This window comes from Chiloscyllium plagiosum, unplaced genomic scaffold (genome assembly GCF_037043375.1).
Source record: "Chiloscyllium plagiosum isolate Xiang-an unplaced genomic scaffold, Cpla_swu_hap1 HiC_scaffold_36, whole genome shotgun sequence".
Classification (NCBI taxonomy): domain Eukaryota; kingdom Metazoa; phylum Chordata; class Chondrichthyes; order Orectolobiformes; family Hemiscylliidae; genus Chiloscyllium; species Chiloscyllium plagiosum.
In genome coordinates this window covers 44,202,179-44,222,728 of record NW_028270174.1, presented here as the reverse complement: position 1 = coordinate 44,222,728, position 20,550 = coordinate 44,202,179, and the positions used below count along the sequence as shown (strand labels likewise).

Here is a 20,550-nt window from a genome sequence, read left to right as displayed (position 1 = left end):
TCTGACGAGGGAGTCACGGAGGGAGTGGTCTTTACGGAATGCTGATAGGGGAGGAGAGGGAAATATATCCTTGGTGGTGGGGTCCGTTTGGAGGTGGCGGAAATTACGGCGGATGATGCGCTGTACAAGGAGATTGGTGGGGTGGTAGGTGAGGACCAGTGGGGTTCTGTCCTGGTGGCGGTTAGAGGGGCGGGGCTCAAGGGCGGAGGAGCGGGAAGTGGAAGAGATGCGGTGGAGGGCATCGTCGACCATGTCGGGGGGGGAAATTGCGGTCCTTGAAGAAGGAGGCCATCTGGGTTGTACGTTTTTGGAACTGGTCCTCCTGGGACCTCAAATTCGCCTGGACAGTCTCAGATTCCTCCCACCCCTTCCTCGACCTTTCTATTTCTAACTCAGGCAACCGAATCAACATGGACATCTACTACAAACCGACCGACTCCCACAGCTACCTGGACTACACCTCCTCCCATCCTGCCCCCTGTAAAAACGCCATCCCATTCTCCCAATTCCTTCGACTCCGCCGCATCTGCTCCCAGGAGGACCAGTTCCAAAAACGCACAACCCAGATGGCCTCCTTCTTCAAGGACCGCAATTTCCCCCCCGACGTGGTCGACGATGCCCTCCACCGCATCTCTTCCACTTCCCGCTCCTCCGCCCTGGAGCCCCGCCCCTCCAACCGCCACCAGGACAGAACCCCACTGGTCCTCACCTACCACCCCACCAATCTCCATGTACAGCGCATCATCCGCCGTAATTTCCGCCACCTCCAAACGGACCCCACCACCAAGGATATATTTCCCTCCCCTCCCCTATCAGCATTCCGTAAAGACCACACCCACCGTGACTCCCTCGTCAGATCCACACCCCCCACCAACCCAACCTCCACTCCCGGCACCTTCCCCTGCAACCAAGACTTGCGCCCACACCTCCCCCCTCACCTCCCTCCAAGGCCCCAAAGGAAACTTCCATATCCGCCACAGATTCACCTGCACCTCCACACACATCATCTATTGCATACTTGCGGAGTGTTTCAGAGACCACCTCTGGGACACCCGGACCAACCAACCCAACCACCGGTGGCTCAACACTTCAACTCCCCCTCCCACTCCACCAAGGATATACAGGTCTTTGGACTCCTCCATCGGCAGACCACAACAACACGACGGTTGGAGGAAGAGCGCCTCATCTTCCGCCTAGGAACCCTCCAACCACAAGGGATGAACTCGGATTTCACCAGGTTCCTCATTTCCCCTCCCCCCACCTTGTCTCAGTCAAATCCATCGAACTCAGCACCGCCTTCCTAACCTGCAATCTTCTTCCTGACCTCTCCGACCCCATCCCAGTCTGACCTATCACCCTCACCTTGACCTCTTTCCACCTATCGCATTTCCGACGCCCCTCCCCCAAGTCCTTCCTCCCTACCTTTTATCTTAGCCTGCTGGACAAACTTTCCTCATTCCTGAAGAAGGGCTTATGCCTGAAACGTCGATTCTCCTGTTCCCTGGATGCTGCCTGACCTGCTGTGCTTTTCCAGCAACACATTTTCAGCTCTTCCAGATGGTCATAAATCCTATCTCTCAGAATCCCTTCTAATACCTTGCAGATGACAGACGTGAGACTGACTGGTCTGTAATTGCTGGGGATTTCCCTATTTCCTTTCTTGAAGAGAGGAATTACATTTGCCTCTCTCCAGTCCTCAGGTACTACTCCATTGGAGAGCGAGGATGCAAAGATCTTCGCAAGCGGTGAAGCAATCACATTTCTCGCTTCCCAAAGCAGCCAAGGACAAATCTGGTCTGGTACCTGGCGACTTGTCAATCTTAGTGTTTGTCAAAATTTTCAGCACATCAGCTTCCTCAATCTCTATCTGTTCCAGCATGCTTACCTGCTCCTTGATGGTTTCATTCACTACAATGTCCTTTTCTTTAGTAAAGACAGAAGCAAAAAACTCATTTAGGGCTTCCCCTACCTCCTCAGACTCTATACACAAGTTCCCTATGCTATCCCTGTTCGGCTCTACTCTTTCTTTGATCATTCTCTTAATCCTCACATATATGTAAAATGCCTTTAGATTCTCCCTAATCCTTCCTGCCAAGCCTTTTTCATGCTCTCATTAAGCATTAACTCTGTTTTCTCTCCACAGATGCTGCCAGACCTGCTGAGTTTTTTCAGCAATTTCTGGTTTTACTTCACATCTCATTTGGGCATAACCTACCTCATATCATGAGAAAGTTGGCCTGGCTGTGCAGACCTCAGCTGAGGAAAATACCTTTTCTTCCTAAACCCTACAGAGGCCAAAATATTTTACAGAGCAACAATAGTAATCAGAACTTGGATTGACCTTTTCATCTTTCACTTTAGTCTATTGAGAGCCTGTGGCATTGCTGCCTGATGTTCTCCTGCTTGTCTGTGCAGGTTCACCATGTCTCTTATGGTCAATGTTGATACATACCACCTGGTTTGGGTAGAACAGTTGTGTGGTCGCCATCAGTAAGGGATCTAAGGTTTCTGATCTTCCTCCACTAGCTGTGGACCAATTTCACTGATGTGTTCACCAAATTGTGATCCCAAACCTCGAGACAATGGACCTCAAATGTCTCTGTGTTGGTTTAAGTTGTAGTCAAAATCTCCATGGAGGTATCGGATACATTTTTCTCAGATGTAAGTTGGGTTGAAGATATAACAACTGTGATTCCCCTTTGGATGTAGAAGAAGAAGACTTAGTTGATGAAGTCATGCACTCCCTTTGGAAACATTTTATGATACTGCCTGTACAACTAAGAACTGCAGACTGCTATGTTCGTCACTAATTTCTTGCAATATACCTGTCTTGCAATTAGAGCAAGAATGGCCACAGCGCTCCCTGGAAAGGAGAGATGATCTAACCCAGCATGCTACTTTCTCTCCACCCCCACCCTCCTCTCATTTATCTCTCCACCCTTCAGTCGCTCTGCCTGTATTCCTGATGAAGGGCTTTTTGCACGAAACATCGATTTTACTGCTCTTCGGATGCTGCCTGAACTGCTGTGCTTTTCCACCCCTTTTCAGCTCATTACACATGAATGCTTTACGAGTTGAATGGTGAATCTTTTGGTGCAGAGGCCAGAAGGTTCTCACCTTACTGGGATCTTTCGGGGTCACTAATTTCTTGCAATATACCTGTCTTGCAATTAGAGCAAGAATGGCCACAGCGCTCCCTGGAAAGGAGAGATGATCTAACCCAGCATGCTACTTTCTCCCCACCCCCACCCTCCTCTCATTTATCTCTCCACCCTTCAGTCGCTCTGCCTGTATCTGGTTTCCAGCATCTGCAGTCATTGTTTTCACCTTACTCAACAGTGGGTGAACAAGAGATGTAGTGGATGGAATGCTTTAGAATGTTGAGAGGATGATGTGATTGTGAGCCCTTTAGTTTATCATCCATGCGTTCCTGAGGTTCATACGCAACGTGACATGCCTTTACAGTTATATAGTTAGACTGAGTGTGACCTTGCAGTAAGTAGATGGTATCACTTACACTTGTTGAGTGCAAGAGATCATTGATTTTGTTCCTTACTGGCACTGATTTCAATCCAGGCCACCTGAGTTGGATAGGAAAGCATCTTACCACTATCTCTGGGTAAGAGGATCTCCCTTCTTTTGTGGATGATCAGTAGGTTTCGCAAAATATAACTGAACCTTGTTGTCAGTGTCTGCTGAATCAGAGATAACTCCCAATGGGATAAGACAAATGAATCCAGCGTTCACAGTGAGTTAAAGCCTGTCTGGATGGCTTTTTAAATATTGCACTTGAATTTTTGACCCCGAAAGATCCCAGTAAGGTGAGAACCTTCTGGCCTCTGCACCAAAAGATTCACCATTCAACTCGTAAAGCATTCATGTGTAATGAGCTGAAAAGGGGTTATTTGTGTGAAAAACTCATCCCAAACCCGGGTTGAAGTGATGATCCCTAACATGCCCAACACTATGCTTCAAAACAAAAAGTGCTGGGTGCTTTCTTTCAGCATTTTAAATACAGCCAAGTTATATAGGTCTTCAGATGGTCTGTAACCATTTGCTGCAAGCTGCTATAGGGATCTGTATTTCTTCAGTTGGCTGAAGCTGATTTTCTTGTTCATATTATCTTTCTTCTTTATACATAGCTTTACTACAACTAATTTGATTTTTTTGCTGTATTTTGTGACAACATAAGGAATTCAAATAAAAAAGTAGAATTGAAGCAAAAGATGAAGAAAAATGCTGAGGAAGAACAGAAGAAGAAAACTGAAGAAGAGTACACGAAGTATGAGAGAGAAGAGATGGCATCAGTAATGTATAAGAAATGGCTGGTAAGATTTGAAGCAAACATGGGAAAGATTTTGGCATGCGTGTAAAATAACTCCAATATAGTTGATGTTTTCATTAAATAATAATTAAATACTGAGAACAAATTTGTTGCTTAAAATCACTCAAAAAGCATTTGGATTCATGAGCAATTCAATTAATTGTAAAGTATCTTAACCTCTCAATGTTTGCCCACTAAGAATATGTTATGATGCCAGTGCGCATGACGTTCATATTGTATGATTAATAGCTTAGAGTCATAGAGATGTGCAGCACAGAAACAGACTTCGGTCCAACTCGTCCATACCGACCAGATATGTTAACCAAATCTCGTCCCATTTGCCAGTACTTGGCCCATATCCTTCTAAGTACAAAAATAGTCAGGTTTTGCTAAAACTGGATTCATAATATAGTGAAATTAAAATATTCAATAACCCTCAAAATTGCCCAACTGTTGCTCACCAAACTTTACATATAACAGAAATCAGACACCAAGTGTATAGCTTTAACAAAAATGAACAATCAATTTCTTTGATCATAACTCCTTCTCACACAGACAGATACAGTTAAACAATATATTGTATAGAAAACAAGACTTTTAATTTGCCAGTTTGATAACTCTTTTGTCAAGTTGCAAATCTTTATAGAATCCTTGAATATTGCATTGACAGTTTAGATTTTGTTTTGAGTTCTTAAATTACCAGTCAATGTAAACAGCTTTCAGCCAGTTCCAAGAAATATTCACTTATTTCTTATCAACTGGGATTATTTTCTCAGGAGGAACAGTCAGTGAATGCAGCTTAACACATGGCTGCAAGGTTGGTGGGTGGCACAGTGGTTAGCACTGCTGCCTCACAGTGCCAGAGACCTGGGTTCAATTCCTGCCTCAGGCGACTCTGTGTGGAGTTTGCACATTCTCCCCGTGTCTGAATGGGTGTGCTCCGGTTTCCTCCCCCAGTCCAAAAATGTGCTGGTTAGGTGAATTGGTCATGCTAAATTTCCTGTAGTGTTCGGTGAAGGGGTAAATGTAGGGGAATGGGTCTGGGTGCGTTGCGCTTCGGCGGGTCAGTGTGGACTTGTTGAGCCGAAGGGCCTGTTTCCACATTGTAAGTAATCTAATCTAAATGTTTAGCAATTTTTAAACCGAATGTGAAGCCAGAGAGTATGAAATTACAGTATCCCATCACCAAGTAACCCTTTTGCCGAGAAGTGCAAGGGAGGAACAAAGGACTTCTGGGAATGTGAGTTTAACCGTTTAAAACCCTTACTTCAGGCGTCTGGGCCTCCATTTGCTGAGAGGTGCGAAGGAGGGGCAAAGGACTTCTGGGAAGTTTTTAAGTGGGATTGAGGATCTGAAAAGTGACTACAGAGAGTTAGGTTGGAAGCTGAAGAGCAGGATGAGTAGAGTAGTGATCTCAGGTTTGCTACTGGTGACACGAGATAGTGAGATGAGGAACAGTCAGTGAATGCAGCTTAACACATGGCTGCAAGGCTAGTGCAGGAGAAAGGGCTTCAGATACCTAGACCATTGGGGTACCTTCTGAGGAAGGTGGGACCTGTACATGAAGGACGGGTTGCACCTGAACTGGAGGGGCACAAATGTCCTGGGTGGGAGATTTGCTTGTGTGATTTGGGAGGGCTTAACCTAGTTTAGCAGGGGGGTGGGAATCAGAGCGACATGTCTGAGAAGGGGACAGTTGCAGATGGGGCAGTGACAGGATGTATTGAATCTATCAGGACGTTTCTCATGTGATGAAACAAAGGGATCGGTTAAAGTGTGTCTGCCTTAATGCAAGGAATGTCCGAAATAAGAGTGACAAACTTAGAGCATGGATCAGTGCTTGGGGCTACGATGTTGTGGCCATAACGGAGACGTGGGTTTCACAGGGGCAGGAGTGTTTGCTTGATGTTCCAGGGTTTAGAACGTTTCAAAAGAACAGGGAGGGTGGAAAAAGAGGAGGGGGTGTAGCATTGCTAATCAGAGAGTGCATCACAGCTACAGAAACAAAGGTTGTTGAGGAAGGTTTGTCTACTGAGTCAGTATGGGTGGAAGTTAGGAACAGCAAGGGAACAGCCACCGCATTGGGGGTTTTCTACAGACCACCTAATAGCAGTAGAGAGATTGAAGACCTCATAGGTGGGCAGATTATGGAAAATTGCAGAAGTAGCAGGGTTGTTGTTATGGGTGATTTCAACTTTCCCAATATCGACTGGAACCTCAGAGCCAGACCAGATTTATCCTAGGCTGCTCCGGGAAGTGAGAAAGGAGGTTGTTAAGCCACTGGCGAGGATATTTGCCTCCTCACTCTCCACAGGCGTCGTACCGGAGAATTGGAAGGAGGCGAATGTTGTTCCTCTTTTCAGGAAGGGGAATAGGGAAATCCCTAGCAATTACACACCAGTCAGTCTTACATCTGTGGTCAGCAAGGTTTTGGAAAGAATTCTGAGGGATAGGATTTAAGACTATTTGGCAAAGCATAGTGAGATTCAAGGCAGTCAGCATGGCTTTGTGATGGGCAGGTCATGCCTCACAAATCTTATTGAGTTGAGATGTCAAGACAGGTCGACGAAGGTCGAGCAGTGGATGTGCTGTATATGGATGTCTGCAAGGCATTTGATAAGGTTCCCATGGTAGGCTCATTCAGAATGTCAGGAAGTATGGGATACAGGGAGATTTGGCTATCTGGATTCGGAATTGGCTGGCTGACTGACAGAAGGCAGAGTGATTGTAGATGGAAAGTATTCTGCCTGGAGGTCGGTGTTGAGTGGGGTCCGGCAGGGCTCTAATCTTAGGCTTCTGCTCTTTGTAGTTTTTATAAATGACTTGGATGAGGAGGTTGAGGGGTGGGTTAGTAAATTTGCAGATGACACAAAGGGTAGAGGTGTCGTCGATGGTATAGAGGGCTACTGCAGGTTGTGACATCGACAGGATGCAGAGCTAGGCTGAGAAATGGCAGATGGAGTTCAACCTGGATGCCTTTTGGAAGGTCGAACTGAATTCTGAATATAGGATTAAAGACAGGATTCTTGGCAGTGTAGAGGAACAGAGGGATCTGGGTGTGCAAGTACATAGATCCGTCAAAGTTGCCACCCAAGTGGATAGGGTTGTTAAGAAAGCATATGGTGTTTTGGCTTTCATTAACAGGGGGATTGAGTTTAAGAGCTTCAAGGTTTTGCTACAGCTCTACAAGTCCATGGTGAGACCACACTTGGAATATTGTGTCCAGTTCTGGTCGCCCTACTATAGGAAAGATACAGAGGCTTTGAAGAGGGTGCAAATTTACCAGGATGCTGCCTGGACTGGAGGGCTTGCCTTATGAAGAAAGGTTGAATAAGCTTGGACTTTTCTCTCTGGAGAGGAGGAGGAAGAGAGGAGACCTGATCGAGGTATACAAGATAATGAGAGGAATAGATAGAGTCAGTAGCCAGAGACTTTTCCCCAGAGCAGGATTGACTGGTATGAGAAGTCATAGTTTTAAGATATTAGGAGGAAGGTACAAAAGAGATGTCAGAGGTAGGTTCTTTACGCAGAGAGTTGTGAATACATGGAATGCGTTGCCAGCTGTGGTGGTGGAAGCAGAGTCATTAGGGACATTTAAGAGACTGCTGGATATGCACCTGGTTAGTAGTGAGTTGAGGGGTGCGTAGGTTAAGTTAGCATATTTTACATTAGGATTAAACCTTCTGTGCTGTACCTTTCTATGGTCTATGTTTATTTACTTACGCATAGTACACTGGCTGTCAACCAGCCAGCTCAGAGTCAGTCCCCTGAACTGAAGAAATTCTAAATCCTCTGTTTATTTTATTTTCCTGGTCATTTTTTTTTTCTTTGTTTTCCTTTTTTTTAGTTTTCCTTTACCCCCACACTACCACCTAATCGCGGTCGTGCCTATTTTTCCCAGAAACCATGTTGTGTTTGTGCAAGTGTAGGATACAGTGAAAAATAAGTATGTAAATCTTTATTTGTATTCCACCACCAGGAAGAAAGGAAACACCCGAGTGGCCAGTGACAAGCATGTCTTTCTCACCAAAGCGCAATGCTGCATGATCAAAAATGTAAAGGGGAGGGAGGGGATTAAATCAAAATAGAGTTGGAGGGGGAAATAAAATACTCCACTCCCTGCAATGCCCACTTCTCCCTGAACAGCTCGAGGGTGTTGGTAGACACCGCGTGCTCCTTCTTTAGGACACCCAGGCTGGGATGTAGCCGAAGAAGAGGGGCAGGCAATCAGCCATAAGGATCCCCTCCATGGCCCGGTGCCTTGACCTGTTTATGGCCAGTTTGGCCAGGCTATCCTCTGTTAAAAATTATATCCTTTAATTATTTTCTGAATAATAAATCTTCAAAAGGCCACAATCTCCATATTTGAAATATTTGTTCAAATCTATTCTCTGCCCAATTGTGAAACAAAGCATTCCTTTATTCAACAATCATAAATCTAGCTACCCTTAACATTAAGTTAGACCAGGCTTGGGAAGACCTGCAGTCGCATGCTTGGAAGGATTCATATAGATTCACATTTCCATTCTTAAATGGGAATGCAAGAAAGATCTCACATAACTGCTGAGCATAGTATGCCATATGGTCCTTCAAGTCTGGTTGCGGTCTCTGCTCAAGTTTCCTGTCTGCACCTCATAACCTTTGATTCTATTGTGTATAAACAGCTTTGAATAATATGAAAGACCCAATCACCAGTACCTTCAACAACAAGACTTCCATTCTCTCACGACTCTTTGAAAGGTAAAAAAAGAACTCATCTCAGTCTTAAAAAGGAAACATTTTATTCTTAAACTATGTCTTCCTAATTTTAGCTGCCTGCTTCTGCTGCCCCTCAACTATCTGCTGCACTAGTCCTCTCAAGATCTCATATTTGGACAAGATCATCTCTCATTTTTCAAAACTTCAATGGATGTAAGCCAACCTGTTCTGTAAGCTCTTCACCCAAGGAATAGTTTGCATGACCCTCCTCCAAATTCTGTACACAGCAATTTTCTCATTTTTTTCAAATATGCAAACCAAAACTATACTTCAGATGTGATCTCACTAACACCTTGGCCAGCAACAGTAAAACAAACCTACCTTTATATTCCATTCCTCTTTTTATCATGAACATGTTCCCATTTTTCTTCCTAATTATTTGCTGTAACTGCATTCCAACATTAAGTGATTAATGTACTAAACATTCAGCTCCTTCAGATTCTCTGCATCTGTCTCCAAATAAATAATCTACTGCTTTTCCTACTCTTCCTGCTAAAATTGACAAGTTTACATTTACTCAGTTACTCCACCTGCCAAATTTTGGCTCACTCACCTAACCTGTCTAAATCTTTGCAGACCCTCTACCTATTCTTAATGATTTACTTTCCTACCAAGAGTAAGTTCTCAATGTCAGTGAGTTCATAACTCGTAGATTTGCCTATCCACTCCAAAAGATAAGTAGCAGCAAAATTCAACATGCTTGGCAAAAGCTGTAAAGTTAGCTACCATACAATCGATCCCCTCATCCAAATCATTGATATAGTTACTAGATTACTTATACAGTGTGGAAACAGGCCCTTTGGCCCAACAAGTCCACACCAACCCGCTGAAGCGCAACCCACCCAAACCCATTACCCTACATTTACCCCTTCACCTAACACTACGGGCAATTTAGCATGGCCAATTCATCTAACCTGTACATTTTTGGATTGTGAGAGGAAACCGGAGCACCCGGAGGAAACCCACACAGATACGGGGAGAATGTGCAAACTCCACACAGAGAATCGCCTGAGGCGGGAATCGAACCCGGGTCTCTGGCGCTGTGAGGTTGTGAGGCAGCGTGCCACCTTGCAACAGAGTTGCAAACAGTTGAGGACAACGTGCTGATTAATCTTTGTAACATTTGACTAGTTTCAGTTTTGCAAATGAATATATGAGACACAGTTTCCCTTTCATGAAGCCATGTTAACCCTACCTGATAACACCATGGTTTTCTAAGTATCCTGCAAGTTCTTAAGATTCAATTACAGAGAATCATCGCTTTAGTGGCTATTTTTTATATTCAAATACATGTAGAAACATTTTCTCTTTGCTGACATTTGCTAGCTAGCCTTTTCTTATTAGTCTGATTTCTACCTTTTTATTATTTTATTCGTAAATTAATTTTATTTCCAGAAATAGAGCATCACAAAAATTAGCTTCTTCAAGACTGAAGACAGTAGAAGTCCTTCAACATGTTGAGTTTTTAAATAATTCCTGAAAAGTCTATCACTGCAACTCTACTGACCTATCTTTGCGTCTCATTTCAAAGTTCACTTTAGCCAGCTGTGACTTCACACCCTCGCTTAGGTTTATAAATGAGTACTTCTAAAATATACTTCTCCTTTTCAAATGAACAAAAAATTCTCTGAACTTATTTTCCAGGCTACCCTGGTCAATCTAATTCTCCAATCCACATGTACATTAAAATCACCCATGATTAATTCATACATTACCCATTATTTCTTCCTGTATGCTCCCTCCTACAGTGTAATTATTGAAAGGGGATGGGGGCAGCCTGGAAGCTATTCTCACAAGTTACCTCTTACTTTTACTATTTCTTATCTCAAGCATATTCTACATCTTGATCCTTCAAGTCAGGATCATTTCACAGTACTGAATTACGCAGTCCTAAGTTATAAGAGCTTTCAGAAATTTCTGCCATTCCAAATATAGGCATTAGATCAGTAAATGGGACACATTCTCATTTTGTGTCCCAGACACTTTGATAGGGTGCTGCTTCCACTCACCTTCTTTGACAAGAAGAGCTATGGCAAATATCAAATAATAACACAAAAAATAGAATCAGGAGTAGGCCATTTGGATATTTAAACCTGTTTCACCATTCAATGCTATGGTAGTCTTAATTCCAACTACATATTCCCTGATACTTTGTAAACCATAGATCTGTCTAACTGAACCTTAAATATATTGCAATACCCAGCTGCCACTGTAATAGATTCCCTAACAATCCTCTCAGCACTTTCATCATCAAACCCTCTCAAAATCCTTTACTTGATAAGATCACTTCTCAATCATCTAAAGAGTGTAAGTTCAGTCTACTCAACTTTTCTTCATAAGATAACCTATTTATTCTAGGAGGGAGAAAGTGAGGACTGCAGATGCTGGAGATCAGAGTCGAGAGTGCATTGCTGGAGCGCAGCAGGTCAGGCAGCATCCGAGGAACAGGAGAATCGATGTTTCAGGCATAAGCCCTTCATCAGGAATGAGGCTTGTGGGTCGGGGCTGAGAGATAAATGGGAGGGGGGTGGGGTTGGGGAGGAGGTAGCTGGGAAAGCAATACCTGGATGAAGGTGAGGGAGAAGGTGATAGGTCAGAGGGGGGATGATGGACAGGTCCGGAGGGCGGTGCTGAGTTGGAGGCTTGGGACTAGGATAATGTAGTGGGAGAGGAAATGAGGAAGCTGTTCAAATCCACATTTATCCCGTGTGGTTGCAGGGTCCCAAGGTGGAATATGAGGTGTTCTTCCTCCAGGCATCAGGTCATAACGGTTTGGCGGTGGACCTGGATGTCCTTGATGAAGTGGGAGGGGGAGTTGAAGTGTTCAGCCACAGGGTGGTGGGGTTGCTGGGTGTGGGTGTCCCACAGATATTCTCTGAAACGTTCTGCACGGAGGCATCCACTGGGTGCAAAGGATACAGTAGATGACATTGGTAGAGGTACAGGTAAATTTCTGATGAATGTGGAAGCATCCCTTGGGGCTTTGGATGGAGGTGAGGGGAGTGGTGTGGGTGCAGGTTTTACACTTCCTCTGATGGCAGGGAAGGGTGCCAGGAGTGATGTGTGGGCTGGTGGGGGATGTAGACCTGACGAGGGAGTCGGTGGACTATTACAAGCCCACTGACTCCCACAGCTACCCAGACTATACCTCCTCCCACCCTACCCCCTGCAAGAACGCCATCCCTTATTCCCAATTCCTCTGCCTCTGCCACATCTGTTCCCACAATGACCAATTCCACCTCAGAAAGTCCCAGATGGCATCCTTCTTCCACGATCGCAACTTCCCTTCCCACGTGGTTGAAGATACTCTCCAGCACATCTCCTCCACTTCACGCGCCACTGCCCTTGAACCCTTTCCCTCCCAACGCAACGAGGACAGAACCCCTTTGGTCCTCACCTTTCACTCCACCAACCTCCGCATACATCACATCATTCTCTGCCACTTCCCCACCAACCCCACCGCCCTGTGGCTGAACGCCTCAACTCCCCCTCCTACTCCGGCAAGAACATGCAAGTCCTGGGCCTCTTCCACTGCCAAACTGTTACCACCCAATGCCTGGAGGAGGAACACCTCATATTTTGCCTTGGAACCTGCAACTACGCAGGAGAAATGTGGATTTCAACAGCTTCTTCATTTCCCCTCCCCCGACACTATCCCAGTCCCAAGCCTCCAACTCGGCACCACCCTCCAGACCTGTCCATCACTTCTTCCTCTGACCTATCACCTTCTCTCCAAACCCACCCCCCCCCCCCCACCCCCATTTATCTCTCAGCCCCGACCCACAAGCCTCATTCCTGATGAAGGGCTTATGCCCGAAACATCGATTCTCCTGCTCCTTGGATGCTGCCTGGCCTGCTGTACTTTTCCAGCAACACACTCTTGACCATTCATTCCATGAATCAACTTAGTGAACCTTCCCTGAAATGTGTCCAGTGCAAGTATATCTGTTCATAGATAAGGTGCCAAAACTGTCTGCAGTGCTCAAAGCATACTTTCTTGTCATCCCCTCTACAAACAAAGTGGTAGACTATCACCATTTTGTGACACAAAGTCAGAGAGCCGAACCAAATCAGCCTTTCTATATCTGCCTTCAGAACAGGGTAAATGTAAACACAAAAACCCTCAAAATTGATCCAAATGAGACTTTGTTTTGAATAACCAATTGCAAACTTAGTGAATAATCAATTCTCAACAACGGTTTTGTAGTTTAAACAAAAAAACTTAAATGCAGTAACTTGCTTAAACACAGGCATTAATTAGATTACTTTGTTGTTTAATTTTGCTCTGCTAAACACAATAACCTTTATTATCAGCCCCATTCACATAAAAGGCAGACAAACACTGAGCCCTGCAGAACCTCATTTGAAACAACTTTCTATTCACAAGGACAGCCATCAACTGCCTCCTTTGTTTCCTGTTACTAAGCCAACTTTGGATCAAATTTGACATATTACCCTGTATCCCATTGAGTTTTATTTTTCTGATAGCCTGCCATGTGGGACCTTGTCAAATGCTTTACTAAAATCCATGTAGTCAGCATCCGTTACACTACCCTCATCGTTCCTCCTTATCACTTCCTCAAAGATTTCAATCAAATTTGTAAGGCATGACCTTCCCTTAAGAAAATAATGCTGACTATCCCTGACTAGTCCATGCCTTTCTAAGTGATCTGTCAGGATTGAATCTACCAATTTGCCCACCATTGAAGTGAGGTTAACTGTCCTATAAGTATTTGGCATTTACTTTGTACTCCAGATTCAGATAATATCTCCAGACTTGCAGATGATACAAAGTTGGGTGGAAGGGTGAACTGTGAGGAGAGTGCACAAATGCTTCAGTATGATTTGATCAAGCTGAGTGAGTGGGCTAACGCATGGCAGATTAATGTGGATAAATGGGAGGATATCCATTTTGGTAACAAAAACAGGAAGGCAGCTTATTATGTGAATGGCTATAAATTGAGGGAGAGAAATATACACAAAGACCTGGATGTCCTCGTACATCAGTTGCTGAAAATAAGCTTGCACATGCAGCAAGTATTAAAGAAGGCAAATGGACATGTTGGTCTTCATAGCAAGAGGATTCAAGTAAAGTGCAGTATAAAGTCTTTTTACACTTTATGCAGTGCCTTGCTGAGACCACACCTGGAATACTGTGTGCAGTTTTGGTCTTCTTATGTGAGAAGAGTATTCTTGCTACAGAGAGAGGGCAACATAAGTTTACCAGACTTATTCTTGGATGGCAGAACTGACATAAGAGGAAAGGCTCAATGAATTAGAATTTTATTTGCTGGAGTTCAGAAAAAAGAGGGAGGATCTAATAGAAAGCTGTAAAATTCTAACAGCGCTATCCAGGTGGGCCTCAGAAGGCAGCTTATGCCCAATGAACAAGCGCTACACTTAAATGAGGAACTTGAGGAGTAGATACTTGGGAAGGAGCAGTCAATCTCTTTGCAGGTAAGTGAGGACTGGTGGAGAAGGCAGAGCGAGCCAGTATGTGACTGGTCACAAGATGGGTAAGATCTAGGGAAGCTGGAGACCAAAAGCTTATTTTTTAATCGTTATGGTTGGAGGAAAGGGGTTCTGCATCCATCTCTCAATTATATCTCTCAAACATTTTGACAATTCTATTTGTTCCAAGGAGTGGATTTAAGGCTTGCAGAGGAGCTGGGGCCAGAAGAGGGTCTGGGCAGAGGCCTGCCCCTCTGCGATGGAAGCCGTCGAAGCAGCCGGGCTATTGCTGCCATGCACCAATTGGCATACACCTGGGTTCTGCAGTGCTTGAGTTTAAATGGATCCATCATGAAACTTTAGGATATTTTTTCCTGTATCAATTATTGTATTAGTCATTTTAGGTGTTGCTGGTTGGGTGTCAGGAATTTTATGTCAATGGCTAAAGGTCAATTTTGAAAGTAAAACATTGAATGTACAATATCAGTCAAATATTGTGCAGATTTAAAATATGCCATAGTTCATTTGCTTCTATTTGTCAATCAATTGGTTAGATCAGATTACTTAGTATGGAAACAGGCCCTTCGGCCCAACAAGTCCACACCAACCCGCCGAAGAGCAACCCACCCAGACCCATTCCCCTACATTTACCCCTTCACCTAACAATACGGGCAATTTAGCATCGCCAATTCACCTAATCTGCATATTTTTGGACTGTGGAAGGAAACCGGAGCACCCGGAGGAAACCCCGCAGACAAGGGGAGAGTACGCAAACTCCAATCAGACAATCGCCTGAGGCGGGAATTGAACCCGGGTCTCTGGCACTGTGAGGCAGCAATGCTAACCACTGTGCCACCCAGACAATATAAAATAAGCCTTTTTAGGTTTTATCTGAAATAGTTGACATTTTGGGTAAGTTGCAAACATTGTTTTTTGAGATGTGTGTGGTAAGGGAGATAGTTCAATGGCAAAATAAAATTATATAGGTTACAGCCTTAGAGTTTGTCTTGTTAAGAGACCCTTCAGCCCATTGTGGCCACATCTGTTCATCAAGCAGTTACCTACATTAATCCCATATTCCAAGGGATGGTTCCTGCCTCTGCCATACTTTCAGGAAGTGAGCTTCAGAAGAAAGAAAAATTCATCCTTAAAACCCCTGTAGACCTCTGTCTTTTACCTTTAATTGATGTCCCCCTGGTTATTAAAGTTTGAGGAGAAAAAATACTTTTAGCTTGTTTAAACACTTTGTTCTCTTTTGTTCTTTAAATGTATTTGGTGATTTATTGCCCGAGAATATTTCACATAAGTGAATTGAGACATTGTGATCTTCAATAGGAAGTGGTTTTCCACAAACAAGTTTATGCAGTGAAGATCCAACTTGTGCCCTTAATGTTAGAATACTATACACATGCATACACATCCACATACACGCGCATGTATGCATTTACTCCTAATACAGCTAATGGACTCAATTTACCCACATGTATGCCTGACTTACGTAGAATTGGCACCATGCTGGACCTGACACAAACCCCACTTCTTCCAACCACACCTAACTTGACCCTGCAGGGGTCAACACTTCTCAGCTCTATTTATCTGGTTAGTTTGCCTGACTCTGAGCACTGTCAAAGATAAAAGGCACTCTTACCAGATTTTATAAATAAACAAGAAACTTATCCTTTATTATGTGACAAAACAGATTATTAATCACTTAAACAAAATTAAATTATATCTCTTATAAATCACATCATTCACCACATGCATTCCCAAATAGGATGGGCAAGACAGACAAGATAAACACTTCTGAAGAAAGATCATGGCCAGGAAATACAGGCAAAAGGGAATAAATTCTGTAGTTCAAGAGTCTGAATATTAAGGACTTTTCACAATTCTTTTGGTTTTTGGCAAAGATATCATGTTGTTGACTGGGGAAAGTTTTAATTCAATAGTGAGTTGGACCTAGCATTTTCCTTTCAGTTAGGAATTCTTTTCAGAATTCTTTGAGTGTTGTTTCTTTTCCACTCACAGAGAGAGAGAGAGAGAGATTAAAACCTGACTTGGTTTGCAGGTTTTTTGTAAGCATGAGTGCAGTTATCTTTCGCTCAGTTCTGTTACAAACTGCAAGATAACCATAAAAGCTGATCTAGGCATTGTTTTTCTTACCCCAAAGATACCAGCTTCTCCAAAAATTAAATAACCTTCCGTAACCAATAACTAAACATCACATGGTTTCATTTTTCCTTTTGAGTTATAAAAAAAATCATTAATTCTCTGCAACATAGTAGAATCTGAACTTTGAATTTTCCTACTTTATATTCCTTTAAAAAATTTAGTTCTCATAAAATGAATACTTTGCAACTGTGTTTCTTATTAGAGGAGATGTTGCTCAGGCCATGGTGACAGAGACAGAAAGGTTTAAAATTGATAAACAAGATTATTTGACAACTGCTGACTTTTAATTTGGAGATGCTGGTATTGGACTAGGCTGTACAAAGTTAAAAATCACACAACACTAGGCTATAGTCCAACAGGTTTAATTGGAAGCACTAGCTAGTGCTTCCAATTAAACCTGTTGGACTATAGTCTGCTGACTTTTAAGTTTGGTGAAGTACTGGAACCAGATGAGATGCATCCAAGGATGTTAAAGGGAGTGGAAATTGAAGATGCACTATCAATAGTCTCTTTCACATTCCTTTGGTCTAAGAATCCCAGAAAACTGGAAAATTGCAAATGTAACACCATTGTTGAAAAAAGTTTACAATTACAGTTTAACTGCAATAGCGGGGAAACTCCTTAAAAAAAATTTAGTGTAGAATTATTAGTCATATAGAAAAATGTGGGTTAATTAAGAAGTCCAGATTAGATTTGTTAAGAGAAAATTGTATTCAAATAACTTTTTTTGCAGAGGTAATGAGTGGCATGGTGGCTCAGTGGTTAGCACTGCTGTCTCACTGTGCCAAGGACCTGAGTTTGATCCCCTCATTGGGCAACTGTTCACGTGGAGTTTACACATTCGCCCTACATCTACATGGGTTTCCTCCCACAATCCAAAGATGTGCAGGTCAGGTGAATTGGCCATGCTAAATTACCCGTAGTGTTCAGGAATATATAGATTTGTTGGGGTAAATGTAAGGTTATTAATAGGGTAGGGGAATGGTTCTGGGTGATTTACTCTTTGGAATGTCAGTGAGGACTTGTTGGGTCAAGTGACCTGTTTCCATATTGTAGAGATTCTATGATAATTGATGAGGGTAATGCTGTTGATGTGGTGTACATACTGGGCAGTAACAACACGGATACAAAATTGACTGCCATACAAATTGGTTAAGTGAGTATGAAATAAAGGGAATTATCCTAAGGTGTGTGCAGAACCATAGACATACTGGTGTATGGAAATGTAAATCACTAAAGGTGGCAGGACAGGTAGAGCAAGCAGTTGATATAGTATACAGTAATCCATGTTTTATTAATGCAGGCACCAGAACATGAGCAATGAAGTTATACTGAACTGGTGTCAGACATTAATTGGACATCGTCTGGCATAGAATCTGGGTAGATTTGAGGAGCTGTAAAGGAATAAAGGATCCTGATGGGAGTTATGCACTCTAAACATCATCGGGATGTGGAGCAGAAAATAAATCAGGAGAAGGAAAAGGCATGTAAGAAAGACACTACTTCAATAACTATGGGGATGTCAATATGCAGGTGGACTGGGAAAATCAGGTTGATAACAGATCCCAAAAACAAATTTATAGAATGTCTACGAGCTGGTTTTTTTGGAGCAACTTATTACAGAGCCCATGAGGGAACAAGCAATTTTCTTTTGTGCCCTAGGCCTGCTATAATGTTCTTGCTGCTCAATACAAGGTCTAAGAACAATATGTCATTTTCCACAGCCTCTAGAACTCAGTATTGAGTTCCACAACTAGGATTATGATCTCTGTCCTCCACTCCTGTTATGCCCCGGCCATGTTTTGATAGTAACTTGTTGAGTTTGTTCTCAGAAAGGCAGAGATCCTTTTCACAAGTTCAGTTACACTTATTTTAGATCTTGGTCTCACCTATGTCACCATGATCACTCCTTTTGTTTTTTGTTATGGGCACCCTCATAATCTGTTCCACTTGTCCCACCTCCCTCTCTGCCAACAGCATCATTTTCAGTTCCAAAGCTGAGTCAGATTAGACTAGAAACATTGACTATTATAACTAACAGGCATGGTGGCTCAGTGGTTAGCACTGCTGCCTCATAGCACCAGGGTGGAGGTGGTTACTGCAGATTAGAGTCAAGATTAGAGTGATGCTGAAAAAGCACAGCAGGTCAGGCAGCATCCGAGGAGCAGGAAAATCAACGTTTTGGGCAAAAGCCCTTCATCAGGCCTTTCCTGATGAAGGGCTTTTGCCCAAAATGTCGATTTTCCTGCTCCTCAGATGCAGACTGACCTGCTGTGCTTTTCAGCACTACTCTAATCTTGACTTGCAGCACTAGGGACCTGGGTTCAATTTCAGCCTTGGATGATGTATGAAGTTAGCATGTTCTCCCCATGCCTGTGTAGGTTTCCTCCCACAGTCCAAATACTGCAAGCTAGGTAAATTGGCCATGCATGTTGGGTGGGATGCTTTGTGTAGGGTCAGTGTGAACTCAAAGGGCAAAATAGCCTGTATCCACACTGTAGGGATTCTATGATATATTTCTTTTTCCACATATGCTGCCAGACCTGCTGAATTTCTCCAATATGGGATGTGAGCAACACTGGCTAATGCAGCATTTATTGCCTATCCTTATCTGGCTATGAGAAGGTGGTGATGAGCTGCCTTCTTAAACTGCCACAGTTCATTTCCAGTGGGTGAACCCATAATGCTGATAGGGAGGGAGTACCAGAATTCTGACTTAGCAATACTGAAGGAATGATTTCCAAGTCAGGCTTTTAGAAGCTGAGAATCCTTTCAGTGTGGAAACAGGCCCCAATAAGTCCACACCGACCCTCCAAAGAGTAACCCACCCAAACCTATTCCACATTACTCTACATTTGCCCCTGACTAATGCACCTAACCTACACATCTCTGAAAAATATGGGCAATTTAACATGGCCAATTCACCAAATCTGCACATCTTTGGATTGTGGGAGGAAACTGGAGTACCCGGAGGAAATCCACACAGACATGGAGTGAATGTACAAACTCCACACAGACAGTCGCCCGAGGCTGGAATGTAATGTGGGTCCCTGGTGCGGTGAGGCAATGGTGAGCCACTATTGGTGAGTAGCTTTGGAATTTGTAAATGATGGCATTCCTGAGTACATGTTACCGTAGATGGAAGTAGATATCAGTTTGTCAGGTACGGTCTAAAGAGTTTTGCTGAATTTCATCTACATTGCATCTTGTAGATGGTTCGCACTGGGTTGTGAGGATGGATGCTTGTGCATATGGTGGCTATTCATGTGGTATGGTTTCAAGCTTCTTTGTTGGTGTTGGAATTACACTCATCCAGGTAAATAGGGATAACATCCATTTAGGCCCTTGGACAATTAGAGAGGCCTTTACTGTGCCTGTGGTCAACAGCATCACCGAAACCATGGGGGAGGGCAGTATGTTGCTGTCTCGGCACCTTCTCGTAAGATGGCACCTGAGGATTGGCTACTTCATCATTAACTTGGTCCAAAGCTTACAGTGGCAGGAGGACGCCATGGCAACATGAACCATGGTGATAGTCTCAGATGGTGTGCCCAGTGCAGGCGATAGCGAAGGTGCAATGGCCCAGCGGCAAAAGATGATGCCTGAGGATTGGCAACTTCAATGTTAGTTGTCTCTGATGAAGCAATGGTAGTTCTGAGTCTTATCAGAACCTGAACGTAGACAGACCTCTCTTTAAAAAATTGACGGCATGGTGACTCACTGTTTTGCACTGCTGCCTCACAACAGTGTTCAATTCCAGCCTCAGGTGACTGTCTGTGTGGAGTTAGCACATTCTCTCATTGTCTGCATGGGTTTCCTCCCACAGTTCAAAGGTGTGTAAATTA

At 43.6% G+C, this 20,550-nt stretch overlaps 1 protein-coding gene across 7 annotated transcripts in view; it reads left to right on the top strand.

Annotated features, from left to right (window-relative positions):
• The window catches only part of rbm46 (RNA binding motif protein 46), a 350,512-nt gene that overhangs the window by 157,342 nt on the left and 172,620 nt on the right, over positions 1-20,550 (top strand). For 4 of the 7 annotated variants that reach the window (XM_087980130.1, XM_087980133.1, XM_087980131.1 and 1 more), the window contains one exon: positions 4,193-4,328. The exons of 2 other annotated variants lie outside the window; for them this stretch is intronic. In XM_087980130.1, the coding sequence (XP_087836256.1) occupies positions 4,193-4,328 (136 nt within the window). Of the gene's footprint in view, positions 1-4,192; positions 4,329-8,988; positions 9,065-20,550 lie in introns of all 7 variants that reach the window. One more of the 7 variants, XR_015753360.1, reaches the window with a different exon arrangement.